Source organism: Lepidochelys kempii, chromosome 11 (genome assembly GCF_965140285.1).
Source record: "Lepidochelys kempii isolate rLepKem1 chromosome 11, rLepKem1.hap1, whole genome shotgun sequence".
NCBI lineage: Eukaryota > Metazoa > Chordata > Testudines > Cheloniidae > Lepidochelys > Lepidochelys kempii.
The window spans coordinates 29,442,428-29,466,134 of record NC_136390.1 but is presented as its reverse complement, the minus strand read 5'-3'; the positions used below and the strand labels follow the sequence as shown (position 1 = coordinate 29,466,134).

At 42.2% G+C, this 23,707-nt stretch overlaps 1 protein-coding gene across 8 annotated transcripts in view; it reads right to left on the bottom strand.

The window, feature by feature from the left end:
* GALNT13 (polypeptide N-acetylgalactosaminyltransferase 13) overlaps positions 1 to 23,707 on the bottom strand; it is a 431,005-nt gene that overhangs the window by 151,402 nt on the left and 255,896 nt on the right. For all 8 annotated transcript variants that reach the window (XR_013634409.1, XR_013634407.1, XR_013634408.1 and 5 more), the window contains one exon: positions 8,635 to 8,774. Coding sequence is in view for 4 of the 8 variants with exons in the window: in XM_073305505.2 (XP_073161606.1) it covers positions 8,635 to 8,774 (140 nt within the window). In the remaining 4 variants the exon portion in view is untranslated. The remainder of the gene's footprint in view (positions 1 to 8,634; positions 8,775 to 23,707) is intronic.

The window sequence follows — 23,707 nt, the reverse complement described above, 5'->3', positions numbered from 1 at the left end:
AATATATGACCAAGTATATAAAGACTAACAATATTTTCCACCTCTCAAGGACGATTTTAACCAGTTGATTCTGGGAAACTTTAATGGGAGAGTGCATCAGCCACTTTGTTAGAAGCTCCTGAGATGTGTTGGATGTCGAAATCAAAATCTTGGAGAGCTAAACTGCACCAAATAAGTTTTTTGTTACTTCCTGCGGCGGTACAAAGCCACTGTAGCGCAGCACGGTCGGTTTGCAGGTGGAAACGCCATCCCCAAACATATGGGTGTAGTTTTTCCAGAGTGTAGACAATGGCGTAACATTCTTTTTCACTGACTGACCAGTTGCTTTCCCTCTCAGACAGCTTCTTGCTGAGAAACACTACAGGGTGGAATTCTTGATCTGGTCCTTCCTGCATTAAATCTGTTCCTACACCACACTCGGACGCATCTGTGGTTACTAGGAACGGTTTGTCAAAGTCTGGGGCCCTTAGTACAGGGTCAGACATGAGTGTCAATTTAAGCTGGTTAAGGGTCTTCTGACACTCTTCGGTCCACTGAACAGCATTTGGCTGTTTCTTTTTGGTTAGGTCTGTCAGTGGGGCGGCGATTTGGCTGTATTGAGATACAAATCGCCTGTAATAACCAGCCACGCCTAAGAATGATTGAACCTGTTTCTCTGACTTTGGGACAGACCACTTTTGGATAGCATCCACTTTGGCTTGTAGGGGGCTGAGAGTTCCTTGACCCACCTGGTGTCCAAGGTAAGTCACTCTGTTTAGGCCTATTTGACACTTCTTAGCCTTAACAGTTAGTCCTGCCTCCCTTATGCGCTCAAGGACTTTTTGTAGATGTTCCAGGTGTTCTGCCCAGGAATCCAAAAATATGGCTACATCGTCAAGGTAGGTGACTGCATATTCTCCTAATCCCACTAGGAGACCATCTACAAGTCTTTGGAAAGTGGCAGGGGCATTTCGCAGCCCGAAAGGGAGTACATTAAATTCATACAGCCCGAGATGTGTGGTGAAGGCTGACCTTTCCTTGGCGGATTCATCTAGCGGTACCTGCCAGTACCCCTTGGTTAAGTCCAAGGTAGAGATGAACTGGGCCCGTCCCAGTTTCTCTAATAGTTCATCTGTGTGTGGCATTGGATAGTTGTCTGGGCGAGTTACAGCATTTAGCTTATGGTAGTCCACGCAAAAATGTATCTCCCCATCTGGTTTGGGAACTAGAACCACTGGAGATGCCCATGCACTGCCAGAGGGGCAGATTACACCCAGCTGTAACATATCCTGGATCTCCCCTTCTATAGCAGTTTTAGCTTGAGGAGACACCCGGTAAGGTTGGACTTTAGTTGGGTGAGCATTACCTGTGTCAATGGAGTGGTATGCCCGTTGAGTCAGTCCTGGGGTGGCTGAGAACGTCGGCGCGTAGCTAGTGCACAACTCCTTGATCTGCTGTCACTGTGTATGCCCAAGGGTCATGGAGAGGTTCAACTCTTCCATGCCACCAGCACTTTTCCCTTCGTAGTAGACACCTTCAGGCCACTCAGCGTCATCCTTTCCCTGGGCTGTAAACTGACAAACCTTTAATTCTCTGGAATAAAAGGGCTTTAGAGAATTAATATGGTACACCTTAGGCTTTTGGTTTGAGGTGGGGAATGCTATGAGATAATTAACAGCTCCCAGGTGCTCCTGGACCATGAATGGCCCTTCCCACGACAATTCCATTTTATGGGCCTGGAGCGCCTTTAAGACCATGACCTGGTCCCTTACTTTGAAGGAACGCTCTCTGACATGTTTATCATACCAGGCTTTTTGCTCCTTTTGAGCATCCTGTAAGTTTTCTCTAGCAAGGGCTAAAGAGGTTCGGAGGGTGTTTTGTAGGTTGGTTACAAAGTCCAGAATGTTAGTTCCTGGAGAAGGTGTAAATCCCTCCCATTGCTGCTTCACCAACTGTAATGGCCCCTTAACCTCGCGGCCATATACGAGTTCAAATGGTGAAAACCCTGAACTGGGATGTGGTACAGCTCTGTAGGCAAAGAGCAACTGCTGCAACACTAGGTCCCAATCATTGGAGTGCTCATTTACGAATTTACGTATCATGGCCCCCAAAGTTCCATTAAATTTCTCCACCATGCCATTTGTTTGATGGTGGTAAGGAGTGGCAACCAAGTGATTTACCCCATGAGCTTCCCAAAGGCTTTCCATAGTTCCTGCCAGGAAATTAGTCCCTGCATCTGTGAGGATGTCGGAGGGCCAACCTACCCTGGCAAAAATGCCTGCTAATGCCTGGCACACACTTTTAGCCCTGGTGTTGCTCAGAGCTACTGCTTCTGGCCATCAGGTGGCAAAATCCATGAAAGTCAGTATGTACTGCTTTCCTCTGTGTGTCTTTTTCGGAAAAGGACTCAGAATATCTACAGCTACTCGCTGAAATGGAACTTCAATGATGGGGAGTGGCTGGAGAGGGGCTTTGACCTGGTCTTGGGGTTTTCCCACTCTTTGGCATACCTCACAAGACTGGACATAGGTAGAAACATCCTTGCCCATTCCCTCCCAGGGGAATGACCCCCCCAAACGGTCTTTGGTCCTGTTCACCCCAGCATGGCCACTAGGGTGATCATGGGCTAAGCTCAAGAGCTTGAGCTGGTACTTAGTTGGAACTACCAACTGTCTCTGAGGATGCCAGTCTTCCTGATGTCCACCAGAAAGTTTCCTTGTATAAAAGTCCTCTTTCTACAAAAAACCTGGATCGATTAGAAGAGCTGAGAGGCGGTGGGTTGCTCCGTGCTGCCATCCAAGCTCTCTGGAGGCTTTCATCTGCTTCCTGTTCGATCTGGAACTGTTCCCTTGATGCTGGAGACTTCAGTTCCTCATTGGATTGTGGACCTAGGCTTGGTCCCTCTGGAAGCGATGTAGGGATGGGGCTGCTTCCGCTGACTGTGAATCGCTCTCTGCTGGTGCACTATGTTGGGGTTCAGGCTCCGGCTGAGCCTCTTGTGTAGGATTATCGGCTGCTGCCGGTTCAGGTTCGGTGGGGCCCTCTGGTGTTGGGGTTGCAAGTACTGGATTCAGTGCTGGCAATGGGTCTGGTGCTGGTTGTTCCACCGGTTCCGGTTCCGGGACTTGTTCCTTCTGGGTCTCTGGGACTGGATCCACTACTGCTGTTGCAGACATTGGCTTGGGGTCCGGGTCCACCTCTGACCAGGTCCTGGTAGAAGTTTCCGGAACAGACCTAGGCGTGACGGCTTGTTTAGCCTGGCTGCGGATGACATTCCCACCCTCTTGGCTAGCTTCACATGATTGGCCATGTCTTCCCCCAACAGCATGGGGATGGGATAATCATCATAGACTGCAAAAGTCCACGTTCCTGACCAGCCCTTGTACTGGACAGGCAACTTGGCTGTAGGCAAATTGAAAGAGTTGGACTTGAAGGGTTGAATCGTCACTTGGATCTCTGGGTTAATTAAATGGAAGCATGGATAGCTGACACCTGTGCTCCAATGACCCTCCACGCGGTGACCTTCTTCCCGCCCACACTCACAGTTTCCCTCCGCTCCGAGGCTATCTGGGAGGTATCTGGGCCTGAGGACCTCTGGTGTGATTTCAGTGCAATGAACTGTAATCTGTTGGGGTTCTTGGGGCAGTTGGCCTTTACATGCCCCAGCTCGTTACATTTAAAACACTGTCCAGCTGACGGGTCACTGGGGCGAGGTGGTTTTCTGGAGAATGGTGTGGCGGGACGATAAGGTGGCTGGAGGGTTCCTTGGGGGGTAGTTGGGGCCTTGGGCTGCCCCGGTAGTAGGGTGTGGTCTAAGGTTGTCCCTTCTGGTATCCGCTCCAACTGCAACCAGTTTTTTTCTTTTCTGCCACCTCCACCCATTTGGCTCCAATCTCCCCCACCTCGATTACAGTTTTGGACTTCCCATCTAGGATGTATCTTTCTATTTCCTCAGGAACACCCTCTAAGAACTGCTCCATTTGCATTAGGAAGGGCAAATCTACTGGAGATTTAACACTTGCTCCCGATATCCAGGCATCCCAATGTGGTAGGCATGTCGGGTAAATGACACGTCTGGTTTCCACCTTAGGGCTCTGAACTGCAGACTGGAATGCTCGGGTGTTAGCCCCATTCTGATTCTCGCCTTGGTTTTAAACAGTTCATACTGGTTCATGTGGTCCTTAGGCATTTCAGCCGCCACCTCAGCTAAGGGTCCACCGAGCTGCGTCTGCAGCTCTACCATGTATTGGTCTGTAGAGATGCTGTACCCAAGGCAGGCCCTTTTGAAGTTTTCTAAGAAGGCCTCGGTATCATCGCCTGCCTTGTAGGTGGGGAATTTTCTGGGATGGGAAGTGGTACCTGGAGAAGGATTGCTAGGGTTTGTTGGTATATTCTGCTGAGCCTTTGCCTTCTCCATCTCCATCTCCAGTGCATGCTTCCTCTCTTTTTCCTTCTCTTCCAGTTCTTTGTCCCTTGCCTCCATTGCTCTCCTGTGGGCAGCCTCTTGGTTCTTTTCTACCTCCATAGCTCTCTTGGTTTTTTTCTGCCTCTTTCGCTGCCTCCATTTCTTTGTCCTTTGCCTTCATAGCTCTCCTGTGGGCAGCTTCTAGGGCTTTTTCTGCCTCTTTCACTGCCTCCAGTCTGGTTAACTCCAATTTGTGTTATGTCTTGGTTTCTGTCATGTTTGCCTCTCTGTTTTTAACTAACTTTACACCCTAAAGTTAGAAATAAAACAAACAAAAAACTTGGCTTGTAAAATTTTGCTCTGCTGTAACCGGATACCTATGTTCTCTGATAGTGATTGTCAGCCTACAGAAAAATCCTTAAAAAAAAACAAAAAAAACCCAAAAACCCCCCAAAAACTTAACACCTTTGTCTCCAGGCAAATAGACGGAAAACCCCTCTAGTTGCTCTTAGGTTAAAAAAAAAAAACAACACTTCAAGTCTGTGAAGACTTGTGAATTTCCCTGCAGGAGGTTAACTACCCTGCCCTTAGGTAGAGAGAACTCCAGCTCACCAAAGACAATTCCCTTTTGTCTCTGCTCTGGCCCCCAATCAGAGACAAAAAGAAAACTAACTGCTTTCAGCTCAAAACCTGCTTTCCAGCAGCCCAAAGGGAAAAAAAAATCCTTTTAAAATCTGTGCTTCTGGTTCAAAAAATCAAAATGATTTCAAGTTAATCCCACCGCTCTGCCACCATGTCAAGGTTCCTTCCCCACTCTGAACTCTAGGGTACAGATGTGGGGACCTGCAGGAAAACACCCTAAGCTTATTTTTATAAGCTTAGGTTAAAACTTCCCCAAGGTACAAACTATTTTACCTTTTGCCCTTGGACTTTATTGCTGCCACCACCAAGCATCTAACAAACATATAACAGGGAAAGAGCCCTCTTGGAAACGTCTTTCCCTCCAAAAAATCCTTCCCAAACCCTACACCCCCTTTCCTGAGGAAGGTTTGATAAAAATCTTCACCAATTTGCATAGGTGAACACAGACCCAAACCCTTGGATAACAATGAAAAAGCAATCAGCTTCTTAAAACAAGAATTTTAATTGAAGAAAAAAGCAAAAGAATCACCTCTGTAAAATCAGGGTGGTAAATACCTTACAGGGTAATCAGATTCAAAACAGAGAATCCCTCTAGGCAAAACCTTAAGTTACAAAAAGACACAAAAACAGGAATATACATTCCATTTAGCACAGCTTATTTTATCAGCCATCTAAACAAAACAGAATCTAACGCATATCTAGCTAGATCACTTACTAAGTTCTAAGACTGCATTCCTTTTCTGTTACCGGGAAAAGCATCACACAGATAGAAAGAGCCTTTGTTTCTCCCCGCCCCCCTCCAGCTTTGAAAGTATCTTGTCTCCTCATTGGTCCTTTTGGTCTGGTGCCAGCGAGGTTATCCTAGCTTCTTAACCCTTTACCGGTGAAAGGGTTTTTCCTCTGGCCAGGAGGAATTTTCCCTTTATATTTATGACACAGCCGCAAAAAGAAAAGGAGTACTTGTGGCACCTTAGAGACTAACAAATTTATTTGAGCATAAGCTTTCGTGAGCTACAGCTCACTTCATTGGATGCATTCTGTGGAAAATACAGTGGGGAGATTTATATACACAGAGAACATGAAACAATGGGTGTTACCATACACACTATAACAAGAGTGATCAGGTAAGGTGAGCTATTACCAGCAGGAGAGCGGGGGGTGGGGGAAAAGTGGACACTACGGTGCTAATAAGGTGAGGCCATTTCCAGCAGTTGACAAGAACGTCTGAGGAACAGCCGGGGGGAGGAGGGTTTTACTTTACCAGTCCAGACAAGAGATCCACTTCCAGGATAGTCACATAAACACTATCCTATACCGGAAACCTACTGACCGCTATGCCTACCTACATGCCTCCAGCTTTCATCCAGACCACACCACACGATCCATGGTCTACAGCCAAGCTCTACGATACAACCGCATTTGCTCCAACCCCTCAGATAGAGACAAACACCTACAAGATCTCTATCAAGCATCCTTACAACTACAATACCCACCTGCAGAAGTGAAGAAACGGATGGACAGAGCCAGAAGAGGACCCAGAAGTTACCTACTACAGGACAGGCCCAACAAAGAAAATAACAGAACGCCACTAGCCGTCACCTTCAGCCCCTGACTAAAACCTCTCCAATGCATCATCAAGGATCTACAACCTATCCTGAAGGACGACCCATCAGTCTCACAGATCTTGGGAGACAGGCCAGTCCTTGCTTATAGACAGCCCCCCAACCTGAAGCAAATACTCACCAGCAACCACACAACAGAACCACTAACCCAGGAACCTATCCTTGCAACAAAGCCCGTTGCCAACCGTGTCCACATATCTATTCAGGGGACACCATCGTAGTGACTAATCACATCAGCCACACTATCACAGGCTTGTTCACCTGCACATCTACCAATGTGATATATGCTATCTTGTGCCAGCAATGCCCCTCTGCCATGTATATTGGCCAAACTGGACAGTCTCTACGTAAAAGAATAAATGGACACAAATCAGACGTCAAGAATTATAACATTCAAAAACAAGTTGGAGAACACTTCAATCTCTTTGGTCACTCGATTACAGACCTAAAAGTAGCAATTCTTCAACAAAAAAACTTCAAAAACAGACTCCAAGGAGAGACTGCTGAATTGGAATTAATTTGCAAACTGGATACAATTAACTTAGGCTTGAATAAAGACTGGGAGTAGATGGGTCATTACACAAAGTAAAACTATTTCCCCATGTTTATCTCCCCCCCTCCCCGTTTCTCAGATGTTCTTGTTAGGTGCTGGAAATGGCCCACCTTGATTATCACTACAAAAGGTTCCTCCCCGCCTCCTGCTCGTAATAGCTCACCTTACCTGATCATTCTCATTACAGTGTGTATGGTAACACCCATTGTTTCATGTTCTCTGTGTATATAATCTCCCCACTGTATTTTCCACTGAATGCATCCAATGAAGTGAGCTGTAGCTCACGAAAGCTTATGCTCGAATAAATTTGTTAGTCTGTAAGGTGCCACAAGTCCTCCTTTTCTTACTTTTTTTTTAAACCAAAAAGGCATTCAACACATCAGCTTTGTCTGTTTCATCCATTATTTTCTCTCCTTCCCCATTAAGTAATAGACATATACTGTCCTGTGTCTCTCTCACTTCTGCTTTTTTCAGATTTCCAGTATTATTATCTATAGGTGCAAAAATCCACCTTTGCTGCTCAGCAGGCAGCCAGCAGCTGAAATTGACAAGCAAGAGTTTTAGTTCACAGATGCTGCCAGAGTTTTTGTTCCCGTTTCCATAGAAACTGAGGCCATATTGATGAAAATATGGTGTTTTTAATGACTATTTTATAATTTTCACATACCCAGGTTTACCATTCCGACATTCTCTTCCAAAACTCTATTATTTCATGCTTATTAAGTACGTTCTTTCTAACACCATGTTTGACTTACTTTTTAAGTAGTTAGACTAAAAAGCTTACTGTGGATTTTACTTTGCATAGCAATTCCCAATTCTTACAATGTTGAGGTTACTTTGCTGAATGTAAGAAAAACACAAACCCTTTTGATTGCTGTTCTACCAGTAGTTATCTTTTTGCACAAGTATTTAGAGCTTTTAAAAGTCAGCTCAGATAAAACATAAAATAATATTTCAAATAGTAAATTATCTGACATTTAAAGAGGTCTCTGCATTTTGTTGCATTAAAATCTGCTGTTTGTTAGGAATGTTTGTGATACTCACCTGTAAACTACACCACCAGATGACAGGGCATAAACGAATAAACCGATTCGTCAAAAATGACCTCACTTATATTACCACATAAATGCTACTGGAAAGCATTTTCTCCAACTAATGCACATTATTTTCATTTTAAAAGTATTAGTCACAAGCATTATTTTTCCAACATGCCATGCAGTTAAAAATATAAACCTTTAGGTCTGAACATTTATGAAGAGGCATCCCCTTATGAAGCATGCAAAAGAAAAGCAGCAGAATGTTTAAAATAAAAAGATCGGGTGTGGGGAACATTTCAAAGCATTTAATTGAGAATGCTACAGAAATTCTAGCTATTTAGCAATGCCCCCATATTCACAATGTATTTTAACTTAACCAAAAGAAATAATTCATACCTCACCAAGTGAATAATAGCGTCTTGGAATCTGGGAGTCTGGATAGATGTTTTCTAGGTACCATGAAAAGGGTTTACACTTCAGATTTTCTCTTAGTGCTTTTCTGACTGACACATCACCATAATCCACTTTGACAACACCTGGAATTTTTCAGAGAAATACATAATCAATGTATAGTATTCTATACAGCCACACAAAAATGTCACTGATCATTTTATCATTTTCTAATTCTTATAATTATAGATCGACAAGATACAATTGTATGTAGCAGCTGTTACAACACTGATATTTTTGCTGCCATCCACTTTAGGAAATGAAGGGCTAATAAAAACAATATTTGTTCTATTTATAATTTGCTAATATGGAAAAATATAGCCATACAAATGTCTTGGTTCCCATGTTGGATAGTTAATTACATATGGCATGAAATATTATTAATTTACTATCTCAGAATCAAAATTAAATTTGAACTAACCTAAATGACTGAAATCAATATCAATTTATCCAGCTTCATTTTATATAAAAGATTTCAATGCAGATTATTTTAAGTGCTACGGTTTTCTTTTGCTTTAGTTTACCAGTGGTTCTATGTGCTTTGATTTTCTAAGAAAGAAAGAAAAAAATAGCCATCTAATTTTTAAGTACAGATTTAAAAGGCATCTTGCTGGGGTTTTAAAATTTAACTAATTGTTTTGAGAAAAATAACTTGAAAGGAAGATGGATTATTTTATCAAACCCTCAAAAATTAGTTCATTGTCTTTAAAAAGTTGACCAACTGTCATAAAGAACCCACTGTCTTATTACAAGTATGGAAGTAACAGTGCTGCTTTTTTCAATCAATTTTGTTATTTCTATGGGAGAAAATCCTGCCTTTCTTTTCCGCTACTCTATGGGTGCATGCACTGAGAACTAATGCTCCACACCTGCAACATAACAACCAGCACAAGCTGGTGCAGACAGTCTCATAATTTGCTCTTGTTATAAACCAACAGCAAATTACTACCCCTTGGAACAAGAGAAACAAGGAGGAGATTGTGCCTTAAAGAGGTGTCCCAGAGGCACAATGCCTTCTGGTGCTACTGTGGCATGGTGCAGTGTACACATTGCCCCTTACTCACGGATGAGCCTAAAGGCACAGTCAAGTGCTAATATCTGTTCATTAAAATAAACACAATCACTATACAATCTGCTTTTCTACTCTATGATCTTTCTTTCTGCTTACAGTCAATATATGCTCAGAAAGTCATGTTCTCAGCAATCTAATTTGCATCTTATTTCCATTTTTCTGGTTATAGGATTTGACATTGCTATTGTCATTCACAGAAGTTATAACACAAGAAAGTGATTTCAATGGTTGTGGGATAAATTAACATTCCTACTTCTTAAATTTTACACTTTTATGTTTGCAATCTAAATCTGGTTGTTATTATTCATTCTCCCCTCTCCCTTTGTGTTTGACTGTTTCTAAAGGACTTCTCTGGAAAGAAAAGAACGGACCAATATACTGACAGGTTCTCTGGAAAATATACAGGTCCCAATTTCTTCTCTCTGTTACATCTATGTAAATCCAAAGTAATTCAATTGATTCATTTACTACAGGATAATAAGAAATCAATAAGATGAAATTCAATAAAGACAAGTGCAATGTACTACACTTAGGAAGGAAAAAAATCAAATGCACAAGCACAAAATGGGAAATAACAGGCTAGGCAGCAGTACTGCAGAGAAACATCTAGAGGTTATAATGGATCACAAATTGAATATGAGCCAATAATGTAATGCTATTGCAAAAAAGGCAAATGTCAATATAGGGTAGTATTAACAGGAGTGTCATATGCAAGAGGCGGGAGACAATTGTTCCATTCTATTTGGCACTGGTGATACCTCAGCCAGAGATCTGTGTCCAGTTTTGGGTGGTATAGTTTAAGAAAGATGTGGACAAACAGAGTACAGAGGACAGCAACAAAAATAAGAGGTTTAGAAGACATGACCTGTGAGGAAAGGCCAAAAAAAAATTCATATTTAGTCTAGAGAACAAAAGGCTGAGGGGGAACCTGATACAGACTTCCAATACGTAAAAAGTTCTTATAAAGAGGATTGTGATCAATTGGCCTCTATGTCCACAGAGGGTAGAAGTGGTAGTAATTGGCTTAGTTGGCAGTAAGGGAGATCTGGGTAGATATTAGGAAAAAAAACCTCTCTCTTTGTAAGGACAGGTAATCTCTGGAACATGTTATGTAGGGACGCTGTGGAGTCCCCGTCATTGGGGCGTTTTAAGACTGGTTAGACAGACAATGGTCAGGGATGGTCTAGGTATACTTAATCTTGCCTCAGCATTGGGAGATGAACTAGATGACTTCTGGAGGTCCCTTCTAGCTGTGCATTTTTATGACGCTAAGATCAATGTAATTATTCAGTGAAACTGACAGCAGAATTTGTTCCACTGCTGCTAAACAGCTATACTGTTTCCTGAGGCTCCCAGCTTTAGAATGGTTGATAGCTATTTTTTTTTTAGGTTTAGAGTTTCATGAGATAATCGATTTTAAACTCACAACATTCTAATTACCTTTGTCTCTCCCCTTTGATTTTGACATGCCTTTAGTACTGGTTATCTTGAGAGCTATTAAACACAGAATCAGTGGTGTAGACCATACAAAAGCTTGTAACCTCAGCTTTCAAATGGTATAAAGCATAGCTCTCTATTTCTAGCAGTTAATGAGAAAAAATGGCTGCCAAAAATATGCTGTAATCATGCACAAACTACCTTTCTACTTGTCAAAAACTATGTAGGGTGCCTTTCTGTGCAGAAGCTTTAGTTCCAAACTTGATAAAGCACAAGGAGATGCGGTTGACAGGCAAGTCTCTTTGCATTTGGAAAAAGAGAATGGGTCCTCGGTCTGGGGGTAATTAGCAGAAGATAAATAAAGGTTATAATCCACTACAAGATACATTTGCCTCTCAGTCACAGTCTAGATCAGGTTTTACTAAGGATAGAGATGTCTGGAGGCTGCAGTGGAAAATATTTGTAATAGAGCTCTGGCTTAAAAGAGTTTAGTTGTTCAAAAAAAGTTTTGGATAATTTCTTAAAATGAAGACAATCTGTATAAACCCAGAAAAATGAACTCTGACAATATATTAGCCATCTAATTTTTTATCTTTTGAGTTCATTAACAAAAGTGTGTTTCACAGCTACGAAAATTTTCTTGACAGTTATCTGATCATATTAATGATACACACCAATGGTAATTTTCAGTTTATACAAAAATAATCTTGCTGAGTTTGCATTACATCAGCTTTCCTATTTGTTAATACAAAGAGAAAGCCTAATCATGAACGAATGAAATAAAAAATACCTAATGTGACAGTGGAAAATTACTACTACTCTGTCTCATCTTATCTGAGAAATAACGTTCTAACTGACTTTATGGCTCACCTTTATTTGGAATAAAAAGATAAGATATTTTGTGAGGTTCAGACTTGAATGAATAAATGTTTCTATTTGTTATTTTATTTACTGTCAAAATTTAACAGCTGTTCAAAGTGATAATTACCTCATTTTTGCACGTATATTTGGAAATTAAAGAAATAAGTTTAGCATTTTGTTCGGAAAGTACTAAGGCCCGTTTTCATTCTCGACTTATCTGTTGTGAGAGTAAGTTCTATAGTCCAGGGCTAGCTCCTTTATCGTCCACTAATGAGCCTTGCTCTTCTGGTCAACACTTTCATGGTTCCAATGGAATCTACCTGGTGTGAGTAGTCATAACTGAGGAGGGAGAAGCACTCCCTCAGATACCTAGGGCCAGTTCCATGGATGGCTTCAAATGTTAGGACTGAGACCTTCCAAAGGCCTCTCTATGCAAGAGGAACCCAGTGCAGAGAGCATTGCTTGGCTGAGATGTGTTCATAGCAACCCATGTTGCTAAACTGGATTACTGAATTCTCTACCAGTTGGTGCTTTTCAGGGTGTGCTGCTTCATCCCTAGAGATAATGGGTTGGAATACTCAAACGTACAGGTCATGTAGCCAAATCTATGTCCAATAGAATGGGACAATCTCTGGTCACTTATACATGGCTATAGGTTTGTTTTTTTGCCACCGTGGTTATATTGACTTCAAGAGGGTTGTGCATGGCCATAGGGGTCCTCCCATGCAGATCAGATTGTATGACTGGGACCTAAAACAGAGGTTCTCAAACTTCTTTACAGTGTGGGATACAACTCAATAGGCAGACTGCCTCATGGATACCTTCCTTCCTATCGACCATGAGATAGCATCCATCTGGCAATGTCAGTAATTAATTATATGTAAGGGCATTAACAGATAAGAACTCAAAGCATTTCAAATGAGCTATAGTGAGCAGCACAAGAGCATGCAATACTCTGCAGACCTTCAACAAGGGATCCACAGCTCAGTTTGAGAACTGATGCACTCAAAACACAAAACAGATGAAGGGATAGGGGGAAATCCAAACAAGTAAGGTGGCCAGATGGTGGCTGGCTACATCCTACTAGTAGATTCCCATTCAAATTAAAGGAATATATAGATTGTCTCCAACTATCTCACAACTTCGCAATATTTAGTCTATTGATTTCTTCTGGATATCATGGTAGATGAACATGTACAGGAAGGATCTGAATGAGAAGGCGGTAGTCTTGTGAACCAGATACAGGTGGGTGTTCCATATGTAGGAGACAGCATGGAAGAAACCACATAAATGTCTGCAGTCAAAGCAAACAAATATATATTATGGGCCTTCTGCCCTTGATAGCATGCACATTAAGAGAGAAGTCCACATCTGAGAGCAAAATATGGCCCCAAATCTGAGTTATGACTTCAGAAACAAGGAATTTCAAGGCTTGCAAGTGTTTCTACAGCCTGTGATTACTACTCCCTTATTTAAATTAACTGTTTTATTTCAATTAGTTTACCACATTGCAGACTAACATTGAAAAATGAGGCATTAGCCACTTGAACCGATTATTTTGTTTGCAACACAACAATCTGAATCTTCATTTTTAAATAGCTGTACAATAGTATATGCTATTGTAACTGCCAATGTATTGCCCAGTTGCATTTAATTTCCTAACTATAATGCATCTGCAGAAGTGACACTACCCAGAGCAGACTGGCAATTACTGTAGCCTTTACATGTTCTCACATGGTTACTAGAAAGAAATCCACACTGTAACATTCATATATGTTTCACGGAATAAGCTTCCTGACAATCAGTCAATCTCAATAAGAAACACATTTGATGCTGACTATTGACAAACTATGCAATACAAATTGGAAAAGGAAGTATAAATGTTTTCTGATTGAAATTTGATTTCAAAAAGTTAACTGCACATCTCTTGCTATAAGAGCGGGCTGTGTATGCTATTAATTGGCTAGCAGGGGATGTTAAGCAAACACATATTGGAAACTTCTTTTTGGAAACAAAGCGTGCCATTCCTTTGATATGCCCGGGTACAAATGGGGAAGATGGAAGAGTCCTAAACATGGGTCTTAGGATAGTAATTGTGGTTGTATGCTGTTCCTTGACTGGGCAGTAGCAATATAATATTTCATCCCCTCTCAACATTTTCTACTGTCAGATATTCCACAAAGGGTGGTAGTTGTAAAAGCACACAGTGTTGGCCCAACCTTGCTACCATTGCCTTCAATGGGGAAAGAGTCAATCAACCCCAGAAGCTTTGGAAAAGCCCACCCAGAACATATGCTGAGACTGTATAAGGTACAACTGATGAGGTAATGTGCACACTGCTCAGCTTTAGAACTTTTCAACAGCTAGTCAAAAGAACAAAATCCAGTCATGATGAGAAGAGAAGTGTGTCAGGCATATAATTTTAGTACCAAAAGGAGGGAGGCTTTATATAGCCAATATCTTAACCTTTACACAGGGAAATGTGACAAGCTGACATTCTTTTCATTTTCTACTTCCTTATCAAGTTGACTTTTTTTGCAGGTTTGCCTATAATTTGTCAAAGACGACCACAATAGTCATCTAATGACAAGCATTGCCAGTTCTGCTGGCACACTTCTAGGCCTCAGGGAAAGAATGGGCCAGTCAAGGTGCATTGAAATAATGGGAAGAAGCATGCAGGCCATTCCAATGACACCATCTAATTTGAGTTATTTTAAGACCTGGAATTAAAAACAAAAAAACCCAATGACTGACTAAAGCTCATGCTGAAGAAGTGCGTGCCTATATTCTTGAGTCTACTCTAATTTTATATGCAGTATAGTTATAGCTGTGTCGGTCCCAGGATATTAGAGAGACAAGGAGCGTGAGGTAATATTTTTATTGGACGAAGAAAAATAAGAAGCTTGTGGCTCGAAAGCTTGTGTAGCTTGAAAAGCTTCTCTCTCTCGCTAACAGAAGTTGGTCCAATAAAAGATATTATATCAGCCGCCTTGTCTATCTAATTTTAGATGACAGCTACTAGTGACTGGGCTTCCACTGTACCTCTTGAAAAACTATTTGTCTGTTTAATTACACGCAGTGTTACCAAACGTTTGATTCATCATCTTACTCTCAGTCAGAACCCCTTGGACTACCCCAACAATCAATTCTTTGGTGTTTGCAGCCTTCAAATACTAATAGTCACTATAATCACTTGAGTCCTCATCTAGTCAAGTTATACTTGTTTAGCTCAATTTTTTTTGTCCTTGTCTGAATTTCCTCCTCTCTCTAGATACCATGGGGTAGTGAGATGTCTAGAAAATGTTTTTTTGTTGGAAAATGCAGATTTGATATTTCCAACACACCTCTGAACAACATACTAATCCACAGAGACTTCCCTACCAACACTACAAAAAGAAGGATTCTAGGTGGACTCCTCCTGAAGGTCGAGACAGCAGAGTGGACTTCTACATAGAGTGCTTCCACTGACGTGCACGGGCTGAAATTGTGGAAAAGCAGCATCACTTGCCCCACAACCTCAGCTGTGCACATCACTGCCATCCACAGCCTCAGAAACAACTCTGACATCATAATCAAAAAGGCTGACAAAGGAGGTGCTGTTGCCATCATGAATAGGTCAGAATATAAACAAGAGGCTGTTCGGCAGCTCTCCAACACAACTTTCTACCAGCCATTACCCTCTGATCCCACTGAGAGTTACCAAAAGAAACTACAGCATTTGCTCAAGAAACTCCCTGAAAAAGCACAAGATCAAATCCACACAGACACACCCCTGGAACTCCGACCTGGGATATTCTATCTACTACCCAAGATCCATAAACCTGGAAATCCTGGGCGCCCCATCATCTCAGGCATTGGCACCCTGACACCAGGATTGTCTGGCTATGGAGACTCCCTCCTCAGGCCCTACGCAACCAGCACTCCCAGCTACCTTCGAGACACCACTGACTTCCTGAGGAAACTACAATCCATCGGTAATCTTCCTGATAACACCATCCTGGCCACTATGGATGTAGAAGCCCTCTACACCAACATTCCACACAAAGATGGACTACAAGCCGTCAAGAACACTATCCCCGATAATGTTACGGCTAACCTGGTGGCTGAACTTTGTGACTTTGTCCTTACCCATAACTATTTTACATTTGGGGACAACGTATACCTTCAAATCAGTGGCACTGCTATGGGTACCCGCATGGCCCCACAGTAGGACAACATTTTTATGGCTGACTTAGAACAACGCTTCCTCAGCTCTTGTCCCCTAATGCCCCTACTCTACTTGCGCTATATTGATGACATCTTCATCATCTGGACCCATTGAAAAGAAGTCCTTGAGGAATTCCAACATGATTTCAACAATTTCCATCCCACCATCAACCTCAGCCTGGTCCAGTCCACACAAGAGATCCACTTCCTGGACAGTACAGTACTAATAAACGATGGTCACATAAACACCAACCTATACCGGAAACCTACTGACTGCTATTCCTACCTACATGCCTCCAGCTTTCACCCTGACCACACCACACGATCCATTGTCTACAGCCAAGCTCTACGATACAACCGCATTTGCTCCAATCCCTCAGACAGAGACAAACACCTACAAGATCTCTATCAAGCATTCTTATAACTACAATACCCACCTGCAGAAGTGAAGAAACAGATTGATAGAGCCAGAAGAGTTCCCAGAAGTCACCTACTACAGGACAGGCCTAACAAAGAAAAAAACAGAACGCCACTAGCCGTCACCTTCAGCCCCCAACTAAAACCCCTCCAACGCATTATTAAGGATCTACAACCTATCTTAAAGGATGACCCAACACTCTCACAAATCTTGGGAGACAGGCCAGTCCTTGCCTACAGACAGCCCCGCAACCTGAAGCAATACTCACCAACAACCACATACCACACAACAGAACCACTAACCCAGGAACCTATCCTTGCAACAAAGCCCGTTGCCAACTGTGCCCACACATCTATTCAGGGGACACCATCACAGGGCCTAATAACATCAGCCACACTATCAGAGGCTCGTTCACCTGCACATCTACCAATGCGATATATGCCATCGTGTGCCAGCAATGCCCCTCTGCCATGTACGTTGGTCAAACTGGACAATCTCTACATAAAAGAATAAATGGACACAAATCAGATGTCAAGAATTATAACATTCATAAACCAGTCGGAGAACACTTCAATCTCTCTGGTCACTCGATTTCTGATCTCAAAGTGACTATCCTTCAACAAAAAAACTTCGAAAACAGACTCCAATGAGGGACTGCTGAATTGGAATTAATTTGCAAATTGGATACAATTAACTTAGGCTTGAATAGAGACTGGGAATGGTTGATTCATTATAAAAAGTAACCTATTTCCCCTTGTTTATTCCTCCCCCCACCATTCCTCAGACGTTCTTGTTAAACTCTGGATTTGTGCTGGAAATGGCCCACCTTGATTATCATACACATTGTAAGGAGAGCGATCACTTTCAATAAGCTATTACCAACAGGACAGTGGGGTGGGGGGTGGGGAGAAAACCTGGATTTGTGCTGGAAATGGCCCACCTTGATTATCATACACATTGTAAGGAGAGTGATCACTTTCGATAAGCTATTACCAGCAGGAGAGTGGGATGGGGGGAGAGAAAACCTTTTGTAGTGATAAACACCCATTTTTTCATGGTCTGTGTGTATAAAAACATCTTCTGTATTTTCCACAGTATGCATCCGATGAAGTGAGCTGTAGCTCACGAAAGCTCATGCTCAAATAAATTGGTTAGTCTCTAAGGTGCCACAAGTACTCCTTTTCTTATTGTAACCTGTGTTAGTTAAAACATGTTAGCTAATTTTAAGATGTGTTCGCTATCTTTCTAGTCTATAAATGTCTGAGCTGTAGGTACATGGTATTAAGATTCACACTTGGGATCCATTCACTGCCTAAATCGGAATGGAAAAAAATGCTAAAACAAGCTACTGAACAACTAGGATTTAGACATTAATTAATTAATTAATCCTGGAACATGCTCAGTAGAAGTACAAAGATAATGTTTAGAGCAGGGGTGGCCAATCTGTGGCTCCAGAGCCACATGTGGCTCTTCAGAAGTTAACATGCAGCTCCTTGTATAGGCACCAACTCCTGGGCTGGAGCTACAGGTAGCAACTTTCCAATGTGCTGGGGGGGAGGATGCTCACTGCTCAACCCCTGGCTCTGCCACAGGCCCTGCCCCCACTCCACCCCTTCCCGCGCCCTCCCCTCAGCCTGCCGTGCCTTCGTCCCTCCCTCTCCCTCCCAGAGCCTCCTGCATGGAAGGTGTGGGGAGGGAGGGAGGGAGGGAGGGTGAGGCCGATGGGTGGGGGAGCTGATGGTGGGATGCTGATGTATTATTGTGGCTCTTTGGCAATGTACACTGGTAAATTCTGGCTCATTCTCAGACTGAGGTTGAACACCCCTGGTTTAGAGCAACTAAATAGTAGGCCTGGTTGAAATTTTTCCATGAAAAGTTCTTTCATTGAAAAATACCCTTTATTTCAAAATCAAAAGTTGCACAAAATATTGTCAATATATTTCATGCCATGAAAAAATGTGCTTTCACTCCTTATATGTTGTTTTCCATTTTCTTTTTTATTAAAAGCATTATTGAGAATATTATCAAGAAAATTTGTTTACTAAAACTGTTTTTTGTGAAACAAAAAAATTCAATAACCATTTTGATAAGTGTTTTGGAGAGTATTTTTGATCATTTGGGGGGAATATTAAAGAAAAAGGAGGGACAGTTTTTGAATGTGTCAAAACTAAAACAACCTAGAGCATTTTTGTGAAAATATGTTTGGCCCCTAACTAGCAATGGTGCAATCACCAAAGCTAAATTCACCTCTCTGTGGAAAGCTGGGGTAACACCCTCCACACCTGAAGTGTGGCTGTGAGGGAAGCTACCTCAGAATGGCCCATCAGGGTGACCTCTCCCCCTGCAGAGTACTGCAGAATAAGGGCTATACATTGATCCTATATATAGGCCTCCATAGAGGGAAGCATTGGGGTCAAGTCAGGATGGAAACCATAAAATATGCTATCAGGCAGGATCAGTGACTCTAACACCTAAAAGTGGTGCACAAAGGTTAGTGGTGCTGCACCAGACAGCAGAATGGAATAGTAGCTGAGATGATTGGCTGGGATGGGAAGGTGGCTACCCTGTGACCTCCTGGCTCTGGATCCACACATTGCACACCTCACCTGCATAAACTCTCCATTTCTGCGAATGAATGTGGGTAAAGTGAATTTTACCCTGACAGCAGGTAATAAAAATAAAACCTGTAAAAAAAAACTTAAATAACATTGTGCTTCCCTTATACATTTGAAAATATGCATTATGCTTTGATTATTTTTGTTCACTTATTTGTTAGTTAAATCCCCCAAATAAATATATCCTAGATAGGTCAGCATTTAGAAAACAGAAAACTCTAGATAGACTATGTAGCAGTTCTACACTACACGTATAGTGCTTACTTAAATACATAAATGTACTTGTGGATGCAGTGAATTGTACACCGTCCTTTACACACAACATCCAGCAGATGGAACTGTTTTCCCATTAAAAACTGGAGCCTGGTAGTCAAAATTCATTAGAGATGGATGGAGATGAAATACATGCTACTGGTAGGTACTGCTACTATATACGCAAACCTGTAGGTCTTACTCAGGCAAAGCCATTGAAGTCAATAGGATGAATCCTGCAGTCTTTATTGAGCCAAAATTTTGACATGAATTCTCAATGAGGATTGTTGGATTAGATCTTATGCGTACAGCTAATGCGGCAATGAGTCTCTGCTCAAGCGTTCAGCTATTTTATATCTAACCCATATAGTAGCAATGCCAAATGTAATACAAGCCTCTCAATATTTGAGGACTTTCTTAAACTCCCAAGTCCTGGAATCATGTTATTATCTGATATTCCTTTCTTCATACTGTCCTTCCTTTAAAGTACATTTCTAGGCATTATAGTTTTGGAGAAAAGCTCAGGCAAACAAAAAATTCAATTAAAAAAAACTCATGATTGTTAAGCTAATCTTACAATTGCTTGTGGTTGACTAATAATATTTGAGCACTTAGGGGAGGAAATACCGTCGTGATGTTCCGAAAATACAAGAGTATAGCTTTTCATTTCAATTAGATTTTGTTGGGGCGGGGCGGGGGGGGGTGGAAAGAGCGAGAGAGAGCGTGAGATAGCATGCGTGCATGCACAGGGTGTTGTGGTGAAAGAAAACTAACAACATCTTTGAGTTGTTAATATAATGATCACTGAATTCTCTTGTGCTGAGAAAGTCCTGTCACCTCATAGCATATAAGCTTTTATGTGAGAAAAAGGATCATGTCCACTTGCATTTATTTTATTTTATTTTATTTTATTTTTAAATTTGCTGCTCTCTGTGCATCTTTGTTCTCTATGTGTCAGACTCTCAGGTCTGTAAATGGAGGACACAGCTAAATGAGGGAGGAGGTTCAGCAAACCAGCGTGTTCCATCCCCACTCCCTAGGACTTGCGGAGGGAGGGCAGTAAAAGGATCTGCACAGTGGGGCTGGGACTGAGATTGCTTGAGAATAAGAAGAGAGCTGTGGGGTTGGAACCTGATAGGGCCTCTGGCCCCAGGGTGATTCTCTGGGAAAGGCAATACAGCCTGTGATTGTACTACCTGTTCTGCAGAACCTCTTTCATGATAGTGAACTCTAGGGCAACCAAAACCAGGAGGAGACCTTGGTAGACCAGCTCCCATTTGAACTGTACTGTTGGGGAATACAGAGAATAGAGCCAGAATAAAGACAGTGGCGTCTATGTGGATTGTCCAAGCATCTTGCAGATCCATGAGTATCCTCCAGATTTGAATGTGAGCAAACCACACACCCAGCTGAAACAAGTGAAGAGAACTCCACCAGTGGACTCATGCAGAGTTTTCCTGCTGTTGAAGGGAGCAATCTGGCCCTGTGTTACTTAATAACTGATCTGAAAGTATAGTTGATATCATGGCTATGGTTTTGCTCTTTTTCCTGAGCTTTTGGTTTCCTGACTCAAGTCTATTTTATTTGTTCTTATTATTTTACCTGTGAATTTGTATTTTAAAATGCATTTACAGTTTGGTGCACAGAACAATGGCTAATTAGGTACATGGGTCAATATGATCATATATGCATGGTAAATATACAGCTAAATGCTATATCATGTTGCTTTTGGAACAGCATCATCATATACAAGTTGGTACCTAGGGATAAACCAACAACTGCAACTGGACACCCACCCCCCACCTTTTAATTCATACATAATTGTGATGGGAAGAAAAACACCAGAAATTTGTAAAGAAAATATTGCTTTTTGCTCCAAAGTTAAGTGTTCCTTTGTGGGATTGCATTCAAAGCAAAGACATGAACAATGAGTTGTTCCTAGCTTTAGAACCCAATAGCATTTGAGGATACATTCTCAAAGCCAGGCAAATATAAGAAAAGAAATGGAAAAAAAGGGAATTATCAGACAAACTGTTATTCTGCTAAATAAATCCCTGCCAGTCAACTTCATTAGTTCTGTAGCCATTATACTTAGTCCATGACACATTTTCTGACATTAGGACTCTGAGAATAAAAAAAATCTACAGAGATGTGACAACAATATTGACTACAAATTCAGACTGATGGTACGGTGTCATCATATATATGTTTTTGTAGTGAATTCAATGTGTGAAAGGTTTGAGAGTTTTGCAGAACAAAGTCCTTTGTATACAGGACAGTTAGACCTAGATTTTCAAAAGTGAGTGGTGCTGAGGAGTGGGGGTGCCCCGTTAGGACACCTTAGAGGTGATCTGATTTTTCAGAGGGAGGGTGCTCAGTGCTCTTTGAAAATGATGGACCAATAAGGTGTCTCAAAATGGTTACCCAAAAATGGAGGTACCCAAAGTCATGAATCATTTTGAAAATCTGAAAGACCTTATATTATGGTCAACAGGGGTATTGGCTTCCCCCATACTTCCCCACTTATAGAAGGTGAAGAGGGAATTCAGTCTCCATCTCTGTTCAGTCATTAGTATTTCTGCTAACAAGAAATGCCACCCACCCACATCAAAGTGTGGAGGAAATTGATGGGGCTGGCGCTGAAAGGGGAACAGTCCCAGCAGCAAGGAAGGGAGACACTTGCCAAGGACAATATGTAGATCCTCCCCCCGCCCCTGGGAGTCTCTGGCACCCATTGGCCAGCTGAGGGAAAGGGGTGCTGATTGGCCAGCATTCTCCAGATCCCAGGACTTAGCCCAGTGCAGGGGCCACGTGGAGCCCCTTTTAGCTCCATTCCAGCAGCCCGCCCTACCCACCTGAACCAGGAATGGGAACACAGCCTGACAGATGCTGCAGGATCTAGCTGATCTCCTGTTTAGAGGGTCAGGAAGGAATTTTTTTCCTGAGGCCAATTGGCATAGGACCAGAGAATTTTTTGCCTTCCTCACAGCACCTGCAAGACACAGTGGGTTCAGTAGGAACACACTTAATACCCAGCCGATTTACTGGGGTGGAGTTGTTTACTTGTCACAATTGGGGCCAATTTCCCATGCAGTTAAGAGAATAAAATGAACAGTTCCCAGAGGTAAGAGACCTGGTATTTTGGTGATGGGCCTTGGGCTCAGTTGATAGGGTGAGAAGTCCCCACCCTGCTGAACCCTCTGTCCCCTTCATATGGAGAGAGCTGAGTCCAGGCTGGGAGGGTAGGCTGAGGAGAGCCTACCCAGTGATATGGGTTGTATGGTAAGGAGACCTGTAACCCCAGCACTGGAACCAATTAAATCCCTGGTATAGGACATTATGGGTAATGGGGGGAGGGGTAGCGCCTCTCCCTTGTGTTAAAGTTACCGCCTGCTGCTTAATTCCAAGGATATGGCTGTGCTCATTTTGTCACTGTCCACATCAATGCCAGTTACAGTCCATTCTGAAGGTCATCTTATGATGTGGAAACTTGTCCAGGAGATATATTTTAAAGCTCCAATTTATAAGCAGTTCCATGAGGTAAAGGGGTACATAAGGACACTTTCCCTCATTAGTCTCTGATGGGTTTAATGTTTCCCAAATAGGTTATTATCCTAGAATAACTGTTCCTTTGCAGCACACTGAGAGCCTTCTCTTTCACCTCAGTGCTTAACCCTGTGATTCAGTTAATTAGCATCTGGTTAGTGTGTATTTCTTTTGCTGAAGTTCTGATTACACATGTTGAAACTCCCTTGTCAGGAAGCCTGGTAATATAACTACTGAAAGGCAAACTACAATTATGGTTTTTCACCTCCAAGACCATGCAGTTATTTTTGACAACCGTTTAGAATGAACCTAGAATCAAGTCTAAGAAGAATGTCATGTTCAAATGTCTGAGCTGTTGCTTGGGAAGTGAAATGTTCTCTTCTGCAATTTTCTATGCTAGATCAGAGTAGTGTATTCAAATATGACAAAAATGCCATTTAAGGGAGTTAGCCCAGACCTAATGGTAACATGAGGAGCTATCACATTGGAGACCAAAGCTTATCTTGGAGATTGTTTCCTCACTGTCAGACTGATATGGAAACAGGAAATGCTCATGTTAGCAGCAGTACCAGTATAGCCCTCAGACAGCCTCTGGGAAATGGAGACACAGCT